Here is a 13,285-nt window from a genome sequence, read left to right on the forward strand (position 1 = left end):
CACAATCAGTGGCATAACCATGAGAAGGTGCTGAGCCTCCCACTTTGAGCTTAGGCCTCCTCAAAATGAACATCTCCCTTGATGTAGCTGGTGGATAACCCAAGCCTGATGACCACATCCTTCCCTTCCTCGGGTCCAGTGATCAGAACTTTCAAAAGTTCTGTAGCTGCCAGTAGTATTACAGCACAAACAAAAAAACAGTGCCACAAAAATGAAATATCAAAAGTAAAAATACATAATCCTATACAAAAAAAACATATATCAAAAATATATAAATATTAATAATGAATGTGCTTAGTGCCACCTTGTAAACACCGGTCATAAGAGATAGAGACCAATGAGGCAGAGAGCCATCATTGCACATCCTGTTCTCTATCACACCTACCAGATATACATACGGATTAGCAAATCGTATATGTCAGATACATCATACTGAAAACAGCTCAGAGGTAACTGAAGGAGCCAATTTCCTAAAAATATCTGATAACAATAATAACAGTAGATGGAAAAGTTACTTATCTGAACGTTGGTGTGAGCGTTCTATGATGATAAAGATAATGTGCACACTACTGATTGCCCGGTCCATCCCCAATGACGCAACTTCCGGTTTCCGCCTGGGAGGACCAGGGCAAAGGAAAGCAAGCAAGGAAGGAAGCTGTTCAGATTGGCTGCCACGGCTGGAGACTTTCTGCAGCAAAAATAACCAGTGCGGATTGAAGGGGGGAAGACCTGCCGGTTCACAGCTGCCCTGTTTGCTCCCCTCTAATGCCGGCTCTGATTCCGAACGACTCCCTAACCTTATCTGTGAAGAGGTCATTATAAGCCACAGCAGTCTGTGACTTAAGTTTTTGAAGGCATACAGATCCTGTTTGGGTTTCTTTGAGGTGATTTTTTTTAATATTTTAATTACGCTCTATTGTAGTTGCCGGTTAGTTCCACGTGTACTTAATAGAGAAGCCCACACTGTGGCACCATTCAGAAAGTGCATCTTAACAAGCTTTTTCTCCGGATCCTCCTCCAGGGCAACTGGTCTAGGCGTCCGCACTTAAAACGTATTTGGGGAAGTTCAGTTAGGATTAGTTTTATGGTCTAAGAAGGAAAGAAAAGCCTTAATCTTTCAAACGTTTGACGGCAAGTGGTCCATTATCTAGTAGCAAAACAGTGCAAATTGTTGCTTTTTCTCCTTAACCCGAGGGTCTGGAAGGCCAGTTTCAAATACCAGCCAGCCGAAGATTCCCGGGCAAAATTCCACAGCGCCTGTTTGCCAAACATCCCGAGAGAGCATTAGCGTGGAACTTATTCTTGCACATAGAACCGCGCCTGATATTAGGAAACAAAGCAGAAACACTGGAGGGCAGGCGAGGGAATCCGCTCCAGGCAGACCAGCGTAAAGTACTAGCGCATTCTCTGCTGCCTGCCCTTCGTCCCCTGTAGACTCCGCCCCCTTCAGCCCCGGACTTTGCCGGAAATTCCCGAGCAGTTTTTTTTTTCTCCTCGACTCCTCTTCCTCCTGCCCTTGTTCCCTCTGTTAGGCGGTGATTTTTTTTTTTCCACTCAATTTGAATTCAAGATGGAGGATTGTACCGGGAGCCATCGCGGAGATCACCGCTGAAGCTACGGAAGAGCCTCCGTTCGCCTCTGTATAAAGTCCTTTTTTTTTTTTTTTTTCGTTGTAGGCTTCCTCCCCCTCCCTTTCCCCTTCCCGTCCCACCTTTCGCTTTTTCAACCCCCTTGCATTTCCCTTTGCACGGTCTCCCTCGTGCTGTGATCGTGCTTCATCCGCTCCTTCTCCTGGCCTCACCGCTACTCCCGCACAGGGGAGGGGGGGGGGGAGACCTGCGGCGGCGGCGGCGCTGAGTTCACTTCTCCCTTCCTTTCCTGCTTCCCTCCCCCTTCATGCCTGCGCTATTCAAGCAGATCGGGCAGCCTTTCCCCGCTTCCCCCCCTTCCCACCCCCCTTTCCTTTTTCCTGCTCGGAGGGGAGGCTCTTTCCCGGGATCTCGCTGTCACGGGGGAAGCGGCGGTACACGGATGATTAATGCATACTAATTGCAATCCATAATACCATCTAGTTAGGCGCGGAGTGCAACTGTTGAGGGGGGCACCGGGATCTCCCTCCAAGCCCGTTTGGAGAGAGACAGAGTCCACGATCGGCTCCGGGAGGAGCTCCTTCGGCGGGCACCGGCCATGAGCAGCAGCGCTTCTTCCTCTCCGTCCGCCGCCGCCGCCGCAGCAGCAGCCACCGGGGAAGGGGCCGAGGACACGGCCAAGGACTCGGCAGACATAGCGGCGTTCTACAGAGCCGGTAAGTGGGGGAGCGGGCCGCAGTGATCTGGGGCTCGGCTCGCCGCGATTGGTCTACCACCGTTTCCATGGAGGGCAGATGTTTCCCGTGCAGGTTTAGCTTTGTTCACTGTAACCTGCACGGTGTGAGAATGAATATTTCCAGTGCATTGCAACGATGGATTTATGTGTCGATATATAAATGCATGGGGTCAGACATGCTAGGGTGGGTTTCCCTAGATTTTTTGGGGGGTCTGGGGAAAGTACCCTGTATGTCTTTCGCATAAAGATACCTGTTTATTTCTCTATATACATATATACACACAAGTGAAGTTATTATTGAGCTGCTTTCCCCCCCCCCCCAGATTGGGAAGGAGGGGTAGAGTGACAGTGCTTGCTGTGCTTAGACTAGAGAAAGATCTTTCTGATAAATCAGTCTCTGATCGAATGTTATTTCTGCAGTTGGGTTTGTAAGGTTGTCCTTGCTAATGGTTACGGTGGTGTTTGCTTTCGTATTAGTGCTGCTTATTGAAGCCTTTTTCTCGTGATAGGCGATCGCCGACTACAGAATCTGAGTGCATGACAGATAAGGAATGTAACAGTTATTGGCGTAAAACCTATGAGGATGTGTTTTGTTTAGCTCCTTGTTAATGGATTGATAGAACATTCAAGAGGAGGGGGGTGACTTTTTTTTGTTAATTCCTGGAAAAGTGTGTGTGTGTGTGTGGGGGGGGGGGGTTACTTGTAAATATTGAATATAATAAGCACTGTTTTTTTCCCCCTGAGGTTTATAAGATGGGGTGGATTGTGTCTGTGTGTGGGGAGGTTGTTTAGAACTGGAGCTTGCAAATGGCCTGCGTATGAAGCTCGGATTGAATTTGACTTAAACTAGCGTGGAAATATCGTTTATAGTGTTTTTCAAGAGGGTTACTTGCATTAGGCTTCTGACACTGTTCCCCTGATCACGTGGAAGAGTTGAAAGGTCATCACAGAGCTTTTCACACAAAATCGTGTCTTCGCCCCCCCCCCCCCCATTGTAGGACAGTCCTTTCGGTACATGGGAAAGCCTAAGAGTGTCTCATTCCGAGAACCCCCCCCCCCGAACAGGAGTGAGGCTCTTTCCGCAGATGGGTAACAAAGTTGCAAGTTGGGATGAAGGTCGGGGAAGGCGCTGTGTTTTAGGCGTGTTCTACTTTACCCGCGTTTGATAGTTTACTTTTGCTGTCGCTAATAAGACCTGAAGGCGGAAGGAATGCGCCGATTTGTTGGCCGGGGAGTCGCGGAAACGTGCTTGGCTCTGAACTTAAGGGGTTGAGAACGGGGCTCCCCGGTTCCCCTCAGCAGTGTCCAGTCTTGGCAGCGAGGTATCAGGCGCTGGGCAGTTTCTTCCCCCTTAACACCCCAGCTCTAAATAATAATAATATATATAATAAAAAAAAAAAAAAACCAAGGAAAATGAACCTAACGGCTTTCCTGCAGTTGTTCCAGGGGCGTGGTAAGCATGCATATAGGGAGGGGAGGAGGGGATGCGCTATCTGTGTGTCTGTGTGGAGGGAGCAGGAAAATGCAGACTCACCGCTGGAGAGCAGAAGCTGGCTTAGGTCTGTGTGCTTCTTTTGGGGGGTTCTCCCGCCTTGTTTTCGTGTATTGTCGGTGTGTATGTTTTGGGGAAGGGGTGGGGTGGTTTGCGATTCTGGGGGTATGCGTTTATATCGGCTCGATCTTTCCCCTAGGGGTGGGGGATGGCGGCTTTTGGAGGAAATCCGTTCAAGAGGCCAAGACTCAAAGGTATCTTGTCATCACTGAGCCCTAATTTCGTTTAACCCCCCAGACTCGAGCCAGTTTGAAGGAGCAATTGGAGCTATTTTTTTCCCCGGGAATTGTCATTGCTCTCTTTGCACCCTTGTCGGTGCAGTCAGCTGGTAAAAGGATGTTGTGGAGCTCTTGCAGTTTAGGATGTGGTTTGGTACTCCAGTTCCTGCTTATAAGTAAGGAGGGGTTATGTTAGGAAGGATCCCAGTTCATTCATTAAACTGGATGCACTGGGAAAGCCAAGCCTGATGGAAAAACATGAAAGCAGCCTTTACTCTTAAAAAAATATATATTTTAACATTTGGTTGTCTCAAAGATATATCTGGAATTTTTAAAAACTGATCTAAACATTATTTAATTAAGAACTCCTGGTGGTTATTTACTGCATTGTACTTCCCATATAAGATATATTGGCAGATTCAAATCATTGCACCTTAAGGAGGTTTCATAATGATGACAACGTACATACATGCTTTGTTATTCTGTGGATTCTGCAAGACTTCCAAAGTAAAATTACTCAGTGAAAATTATTCTGGGAAAAGTACTCTATATACTCCAATGTAAACCCATCTGACTATAAACCAAGATAAGCCTCCCCTTCCTTTTTAAGAGAAAAAGTATTAACTCAAATATAAACCGATTGTATACTGTCTGCCAGCTCTTTAGCTAGTATATCCCTTCCCGCCCCAGTCGCACCGCAGCTCTACCTTACTACCCTGGTGGTCCAGTGGCGCGGGGGGCTGGAGCAATCAATCTCTCCCTCCTTCTCTTCCCTGCGGTGACCTTTGTATTGGCTAGGACCCCAGCCTGGCCCTACCGCAAGCCTACCTTCCCTGATGGTTCAGTGGTGAACCGGGGTAGGAGCCGGACTGTCGTGGAAACTTGTGGCAACCATTTTCTGTTACAGAGACTGCACGGGCAGGAACATAGTAGGATTGTTTCTACCCCAGCTTACCACTGGACCACTAGGACAGTAAGGTAGGCCCGGGAAGTGATTGGATGGGACTCAAATATAAACAGACACACCCATTTTTTTGGCCCCCAAATTTGTTTATATTTGTGCTTATACACTACCTGCCTCCTAACTTCTGTGACTACTTTTTCTGAGTGACCTGTAGGCACACATTTTAGAAAATTAAGTGAGAATGTGATTGCAAACACTATTCTAAGCTTGGCCCTGAAAATGCTTCTGTGACTGACTGTGTATATAAAATGGCAATGGTACTCGTACTTGTTGTACCTCATATTAGATGGGTAGCAGAGTTAGTGCTAAGAAGGTGCCAGTAGGGCCCTAAGCTTGTCTGAGATTGAAGGAGGTAACAGTCTACTGGCGGGTTTTGGGGGCCTCATCCCCAAATTCTGCCCTGACGCTAGCATGTTTAATACTGGCCTCTGTGGGCAGTACCCATTTTTTTGTGGGTAAGGACATTGTTCACTCATGGTAGTGAAAATTTACCCTCTAATCGGTGGTGTTCAGGTTGCTCTTTTTCTTAGTTAATGCTAGTAAACGATTTAATTCTTAATTGGTTGTAGGTGGAGGGTGTTTGAGGGTCTCTAAACTGTACTATGTTTGTTTTTCATTGTTTGTATACTTCTTTTGGTGATTCTGGTTTTTTAGAAGGTGGGATATACAAATTTTAGGTTCTCTTTTAATAAACTGTGGTAGAGGTTTCTACCGTGGCCCAGGGCGCTAAATGCTCAGACGCTGCTCCTAGGAATTGTATGAGTGTCGGAACAGCATCGGAGTATTTAGCACTCCGGGCCGCGCTGGAAACCTCTACCATGGCTTAGTAAAGGGGGAAGGGGTTAAATTGTCAAAAGTATGCTATAACCCCCCCCCCCCTCAGCTATATGGCTTAACAGTAACTATTTTCTTAAGTTAAAAACATAAACAAAGCCACCAGATAGTGCTGTTCATTTGTTTTTCCTTTAGAAATGCCAGTAATTCTTTCATTTGGGGCCCTAGAGATTCAAGTTTGCACTCTGTATATGACCTTTCCTGCTGATTGCAGAGCAGTTCAAATGAGCAGTGGTAGTAGTAGTATGTTCAGTACTGCTACTGTTTTAATACTGAGCAGATTTTTGAACCAGTTGCTTATTTTAAAGAAGGGGTGTCCAACCTACGGCCCCGTGAAGTATTTTGTGCGGCACCGGTCGAGAGCGATGTAGTGTTTTCCTCTGCTGCCCCTGGGTGTTTACCATCTTGCTGGCTCCCTCCTCTGTATTGCTGCAGCGTTTGCACGGCCCCAGAAAACATTTTTTTTGGCCAGTGCGGCCCAGGGAAGCCAAAAGGTTGGACACCCCTGTTTTAAAGTGTTTGGCACATCTGAATATAAACTGAAATAACTCTTTTAACATTACTTAGAAATAAGGTGAACATGATCTGGAAGGGATATATGGACATTATGCCGCATGAGTAATCTGGTTTTCAAGGCCTAACCTTTTATTAATTTTTTTTAAATAAATGTGTATGTACACAAACAGTAGTACTGTATTTAGGAACACATTAACAGGAATTTGGAAAATTCTACAAGCTTTGTGTATTGTCAAATTTGTTTGATTATTTGAATTTGCATAAATTAAAAAAAGATTGATAACACAATGAAAATGTGACAAATTCAGAGCTGGGACAACAGTTTATTTACTTAATTGGGTAATTGCAGAGGTGTATGTGTAGGTTGAAGTGACAGACTGACAAGATTAGCATGTTGGCTCGATTTCTATGTTCTAGACCTGGTACATTTTGCCAGCCCTGGCAGTGTCCCTTTGAATCTGGTAGTAATGTATAGGATGACAACAATTTCCTTAGTGGTTCAAAGATAACAAACATAAATTTGAGTGTAGGAGTCATGTTGTGTAATGTATCATGGACATGGTTTAATATCCATTCTTTTGCTCTGTGAAATGGCTTCATTTCGATAGGTTAAAAGCATTTTCAATTAACTTGAGTATTGATTGTAAAGATCTAATTTTGCTAAACTTATGTGCAATGTACACTTCTCCTTCCGGATTCGCGGGGAATAGGGGCAGAGCCGGGCTGCGAATGGTGAAATACCACGAATATCTTCTGGTCCAGCTCTGACCCACCCCCGCCTCCCTCCTGCCTTCCCCCCACGGCATCCCGGCCTTACCTGGTAGTCTAGCGGGCTTTCGGGGCAGGAGCGATCTTCCTAAGCTCCTGCCCCGTGCAGATCGCCAATAGGAGATAGCTGCCGTGAGTTCCCGTAGTCTCTCGAGACTACGACGGGAACTCCCCACAGTCATTTCCTATTGGTGATATACACGGGGCAGGAGTGTAGGAAGATCGCTCCTGCCCCGAAAGCCCGCTAGACCACCAGGTAAGGCCGGGATGCCGGGGGGAAGGCTAAACTGGGTTTTTTTTTCTTTTTTTCCCCCTCCCCCAAAAATTGCGAATATGTGAAATCGCGATTGCTGAAACCGCGAATGGGGAAGGGGGAAGTATAGGTCTTTCCTTGTTTGATTGGCAAGTGGTGCTTGTGTTGACTCAAAAAGTAGTGGGTGAACTTTACCAGCAGTAAAGTACATCAAATCGTTCCTTAAATCACATTTACTTAAACTTTGAGTAGGATGAGGATACATTGAGTTCAGTATCTAGTCTGACAGTGACTAGTTAGTCAGGAGTAGTGCTACCCGATTCACGATTCACTCATTTAAAACAAACAAAAAATCGGCCTCTCGATTCGGTAACTGACTCTCACCCCCTAAAGCAGGAGTGGCAGCGCTGCCTCTTGCTGGCCAGCTGCTGCCGTACCTGCTTTAGAGGGCAAGGGGGGAGGGTCAGTCGGGAAGTGCTGGTGTCTGGCCTCCCGCTGGTGTCCTGCTACCCCTCTGGCCTCCCGCTGGTGTCCGGCTTCCCCCCTGGCCTCCCGCGCACCATTTACCTGATATCAGCAGCCTGCAGCTGTTTCCTCTGCCGCGGTCCCGCCCCTCCTCTGATGTCAGAGGCAGGATCATGGCAGAGGAAACAGCTCCGAAGACCTATAGCAGCTTGCAGAGATCGCTAGCACTAGCGATTTTCTCTGTAGGCTGCTGCTAGTAGGTAAATGGTGTGTGGGAGGCCAGGGGGATCACGCAAGCCTTCCGGGATATAGGCAGGCCTTCAGGTGGGGATGCAGGCCTTCAGGGGTGGGACAGGCAGGGCTTCAGGGGTGGGGTGCAGGGCTTCAGGGCTGGGATGCAGGCCTTTGGGGGTGGGACAGACCTTCAGGGGGAGGGGGGCCCTGGTGTAGAAGTACATGGAGGGAGAGAGGGAAGGGGGAGTTCAAAGAGACGTGCATATGTCGGACTTTGGGGGGGGGAGAAATAATGGGTCTAAAAACAGAGGAGAGGGAGAGAGATGGTGGATAATGGGATTTGGGGAGGGAAGGAACAGAAAGGGATACAAGGGATGGTGTGGAGGGGGGATAGAGATACTAGATAGGAGGGAAGTTGGGAAAGGAAAGGGAGATATGGTGGACCCTGGGGTGGTGGAGAAGGAGGGAGAGGTGCTGGATGAAAGGGTAGTTGAGAAAAGGTGGATCTGTGGATGGAGATGAAAAAAAGGAAAGATGCCAGACCTCCAGGGGAGGGAAGGGGAGGACAGAGATAGAAGATAGATGGTTAGTACGGAGAAAGAAGAAAGAAGGAGACCCTGGCAAGCAAGTTATCAGAAGACAACCAGAGCTGGGGACCAACAAGATTTGAATAATGACCAGACAACAAAAGGTAGAAAAAATAATATATTTTCTGTTTTGTGATTACAATGTCAGATTTGAAATGTGTATCCTGCCAGAGCTGGTGTTAGACCGCAAACGTGAGCTAGGATTTAACAGAGAGAGGAAAAGTCTTTTTTTGTTTGTTTATTTTATTTATACCACAGCTCCAGTGTGGTCAGGAGAAGGCAAAGGGGGTGAAGAGGCTATAAAAGAGGTGACAAGGCTATAAAATAAACCCACCAGGATGTTTGAAAAAAACACCCAATTGGGAAGGAAAATCGAATCAAAAAATCGATTCAGTAGGCTGACTCGAATCAAACATTTTTTTCCTGAATCGGGCAGCACTAGTGAATACCATCTGTTCTAGGTGATTTCCTGCTTTTTAGGTTGCCAGTTTTCCACAGTTTAGAAGCAAATTTTTTGAAAATGATTCGGGATGCTATAGGTTCAGGAACAAATGCAATTTTCCCCTTGCCAGCAAAAAACAAAACAAAACCCCAAAATAAACCTACTGGTTGTGAGTGATGGCCCCATAGAGAATGACAGAGGGGAAAAAATTTGTCCCTGTTGTTGCGAACTCTTTCTGATCCCATCCACACAAGCCTCAAATAGTAATGATTTTATATTGAAATTATTTTATTAAAGTATAAAAAAACCCAGTATCCTGTACAACTGTCATTTTATAAATAACAAATAATACAGAACAAGGGTCAACACCCTTGTCTCCTCTCCCCCCCTCACAAATATCCCCTCCACTATCGAGAAAACTGAACAAGCTAAGGGGGTGTTTTGCTAAGATGCGCTAGCCGATTTAGCGTGCACTAAATGCTAATGCGCCCATTATATTCTATGGACACGTTAGCATTTAGCGTGCATTAAATCGGCTAGCGCTTCTTAGTAAAAGACCTCCTAAATTACTATACAATGCTACATTGAAAATCATGCTAACAGAATACCTTGGTCATAATAACTGACCAAAAATCCATAATAACTGACCAAAAATAAGCATACAGTAAATCCCATGAAGCCACACCATGAATGTAGTACAACGCCAAAGAAATAGAAAGATCCGTTTCCTCCTATATTGTGCAAAACATAAAGATTACACATGGGAGGAATAGTGTTAGGGGAGTGCAATTAGAGCAACTTCTCCATGGCCAGAGAGCCCTAAGTTTGCTGGAAGCTGAAGAAGGCACGTCTTGATAGTGGGCTTTGTGGTCCCCAGCTCTGTCTAACACCAGCTCTGGCAGGATACATATTTCAAATCTGATATAGTCTAATCACCAAATAGAAAAAATATTTTTTCTACCTTTTTGTTGTCTCTCAGGCTCTGGTTTCTGATTCCTTCTGTCTTCTCTTAACTAACTCACCAGAGTCTCCTGACCATTTAACATTTCTTCTCCCCTATCAGCTGCCTCCTTACTCCTTATACAGTCCTATTTTTTTTTAGCCAACCCTCTTATCTACTTCTTTGTATCACTGTCCATGTCACTGTCCTCTTATCTACTTCTTTGTATCAGAGCCCATGTCTCTTCTTTCAGCCTCTCTTCCCCTTAAAACCCATGTCTTTTAGCTCTGTGCTTGTCTACTCTTCTCCCTCAGCCCCACTAATCAGCTTCTCTTCACAGCCAGGGTTCCTTATTTACCGTATTTTTTTGTTCCATAAGACGCACTTTTTCCCCCCCAAAAAAAAGTGGGTGGGTCTTATGAAGCGAATGTAAGAAACCCCTGGTCCCGCGCTGCTCCGTTAATGGGTGCCATCAGTCTCATCCCTTCTGCCAAAGCTCCGCTCCTTTTTGCAATCTAATCTGTGCAGCTCTCAGCCATGCAGCTTCACGCATGCCCTTCCGTTTTGCAGCAGTAACGAACCCACGCGGGGATCGCTCGTCTGCATGCTGCAGAGAGAGGTAAAGATAGGGTCACTTATTTGGCAGCTTGGACTGGGGGAGAGTTGTGGAGGAAGGATCAGAGGTCACCCCAAGTTCATTTTGGAGCTTTGTATTTCGCTGCTGCTAGGCTGGAGTTGAAAGAATCGGATTTGATATGTGGGGCAGGAGAGTTTTGCACTTTTCCTTCTCTTTGGGGCAAAATAGTCCTTTCCGCAGGCATCAATCTGCGGTTTCTCAGCTCAAGCACATCTTAGACGGGGAACTGCAAAGCATCAGAGGGGCTGAGACATGGAAGAGTGAGAGGATCATGACTTCCAAGCAAGGGCCACCCATCAGGTGGAAGGCAGAAAGGGAGGTAGGCATAGATGCTTGAATTTAGGGTCCCATGTGAGTTTGTTTTGCCCCTTTTGCTTATATGGCCTTGTAGTTCCTGTTGCTTGGAACAGGTCTGCAGTTGGATCCACCTGTAATAAACTCTCTTATCTGATTTGAAGCAGTTACCTCACCTTTATCCATATAACACGTTTTTCGCTATGCAGTTGGTAAGAGAAATATTTAAATTATTGCTGGGGTAGTGGAACTGGTTTTGGGCCGAGTCCTTCCCCCCCCCCCCCCCCCCGGATTTTGTTTTCATACATAAATTTTGCCTTCCTGTCTTCCCCTCCTGTCCCCTTATTCCCCCTGCCCCGGGCTGTCTGTCTTCCTGCTGTAGCATTTCCTTGCTCTGTGTGTGTGTGTCATGCTTAACTCCCTAAACTGGTTTTTTTCAGTGGGAAGGACAGGCAGGTGGTGATGGTGGGGGTCGTTTCATGGACAGCTCTGTAGGGTCTCTGGTATAGGGGTACTTCCATGGGTTGGGGGGGGGGCTTGCCAAACAGAAAGGAATTGTCCATTGCAGATCCATGCACTGGGGTTTTTGCAGTCTGTCCACCCATCGAGTTGGCATTTGGTGAACTCGCTTGCTGGCAGAGGGCATGGCTTTGTGTTCTTTCCCAGAGAAGGGGGACCTTATTTCTTTTTCTCCAGACTCACTGCTCTGTCCTCCCACCTTTCCCATGTCACTCTCACCTTGATCTCCCCTTCTGGTTCAGAATTTTTTTTTTGGTTTTTCCTCCTCTACAGGTAGCAGGTGCGTCTTATAGAGGGAAAAATACAGTATTAAATTTTTTATACCGTTCTCCCAGGAGAGCTCAGAACAGTTTACATTTAATTTATTCAAGTACTGAAGCATTTTTCCCTGTCTGTTCTTTTAATTACTTCCCCAGACCCCTCCTGAGCAGTGTTCTATGTCCTAGTTGGTACCGTCTTTTACATCTTGCATTCTCTCCCAGCTCTTCTTTGCTCCTTTGTCAGTGGTTCTCTTACACTCCCCATAGGTCCTCCGGTCCTCTCTCAGCCCTGCCCTTCCTTTCCTTCCTCTGCCTCCATAAAAAATATCTCCTCATTGTATTTCCTACACGTCTCTCTCTTATGGTAGCCCAAAATAAGGAAGCCTGTGTGGCTTACATTATTCAGTTGTCTGCTCCTTCCCTTAGCCCATTGGTCAGACCTTTCCTTAGCTAGCAAATAGGCTTTGGTCTCTAACTCAAACCCTTTGCATAGCCACATTTTGGATATATAGGTACTTGGAAGGCCTCAGAAAAAAGTTAATGTCTTTTTAAAGAAATGACAATTTTGCATGAGGTAAAACTCTGCAGTTTGTAAATCTTTCTTTTCAGCTAAGTCTTAATAATAATATTGCAATTTATAGTTAAAGAGACATATGATCAAGAAACTTTTATTTTACTTTTGTGATTATGATAAACATACCGAGGGCCTCAAAATAGTACCTGGCGGGCTGCATGTGGCTGCCGGGCTCTTTGTTTGAGACCACTGCTATGGGGGGGGGGGGGGGGGGGGGAGGGGAAGCAGTAGCTCAGGAGAGAGACTTTTTCCCCTTGCTTTCCTCTATAGATCTGATTTTTGGGCAATGCTGGAAAAATATTAGGGGCACCCATTACTCAGAGAGCTGCTGCTTGTGTACTGTAGCACATTGTCTAGATTTACAATGACTACTTTTTTGCTCTGATTAATTAGTGTTCCAATGTGGATATGAAGCTAAATATCTCTCTCGGTGAAGACAGTCATTTAGGTTTTTTGCTACATGTAGTTCCTTAACCTCCGCACTCCTATATTCATAGGCCATCTACTGGCCCAACTGACTTCCCTTAAGGTTTTTGCTTCATAAAGCTCATTGGTTGCCAGTAGAACACAGAATCACTTACAAAATTATTTTACTAACTTTTAAAACTAGACAAAATAGCCAACCCAAATTTATTAATAATCTTCTTATCCCCTATAGTCCTTCTAAGACTCTTAAGATTGTTTTCCAAAAATCTTCTATCTATCCCGTCTCTGAAGTATATCAACACAATGAGGTCTACCATTTTCTCTGTCAGCTTTCCATCTCTTTGGAATAATATTCCGGCCCATTTACGGGAAGAATCAATTCTTCACCATTTTAAGACGGAGTTAAAAACATTTCTTTTTCTTTATGCTTTTGAGACCTAAATGTCCTTTTCAGGGCTACATAGTTTTATTTTATAT

At 45.7% G+C, this 13,285-nt stretch overlaps 1 protein-coding gene across 6 annotated transcripts in view; it reads left to right on the forward strand.

Annotated features, from left to right (window-relative positions):
• Positions 1 to 452: 452 nt before the first annotated feature.
• The window catches only part of TRIO (trio Rho guanine nucleotide exchange factor), an 830,868-nt gene continuing 818,035 nt past the window's right edge, over positions 453 to 13,285 (forward strand). The window contains exon 1 of one of the 6 annotated variants that reach the window (XM_033929852.1): positions 453 to 2,305. In XM_033929852.1, the coding sequence (XP_033785743.1) occupies positions 2,188 to 2,305 (118 nt within the window). In that variant the 5' untranslated portion in view covers positions 453 to 2,187. Of the gene's footprint in view, positions 2,306 to 3,395; positions 3,442 to 3,832; positions 3,885 to 13,285 lie in introns of those variants that run through there. The other 5 variants (XM_033929845.1, XM_033929848.1, XM_033929849.1 and 2 more) reach the window with 5 other exon arrangements.

The sequence above is a fragment of the Geotrypetes seraphini genome, chromosome 2 (assembly GCF_902459505.1).
Source record: "Geotrypetes seraphini chromosome 2, aGeoSer1.1, whole genome shotgun sequence".
In the NCBI taxonomy this organism is placed as follows: domain Eukaryota; kingdom Metazoa; phylum Chordata; class Amphibia; order Gymnophiona; family Dermophiidae; genus Geotrypetes; species Geotrypetes seraphini.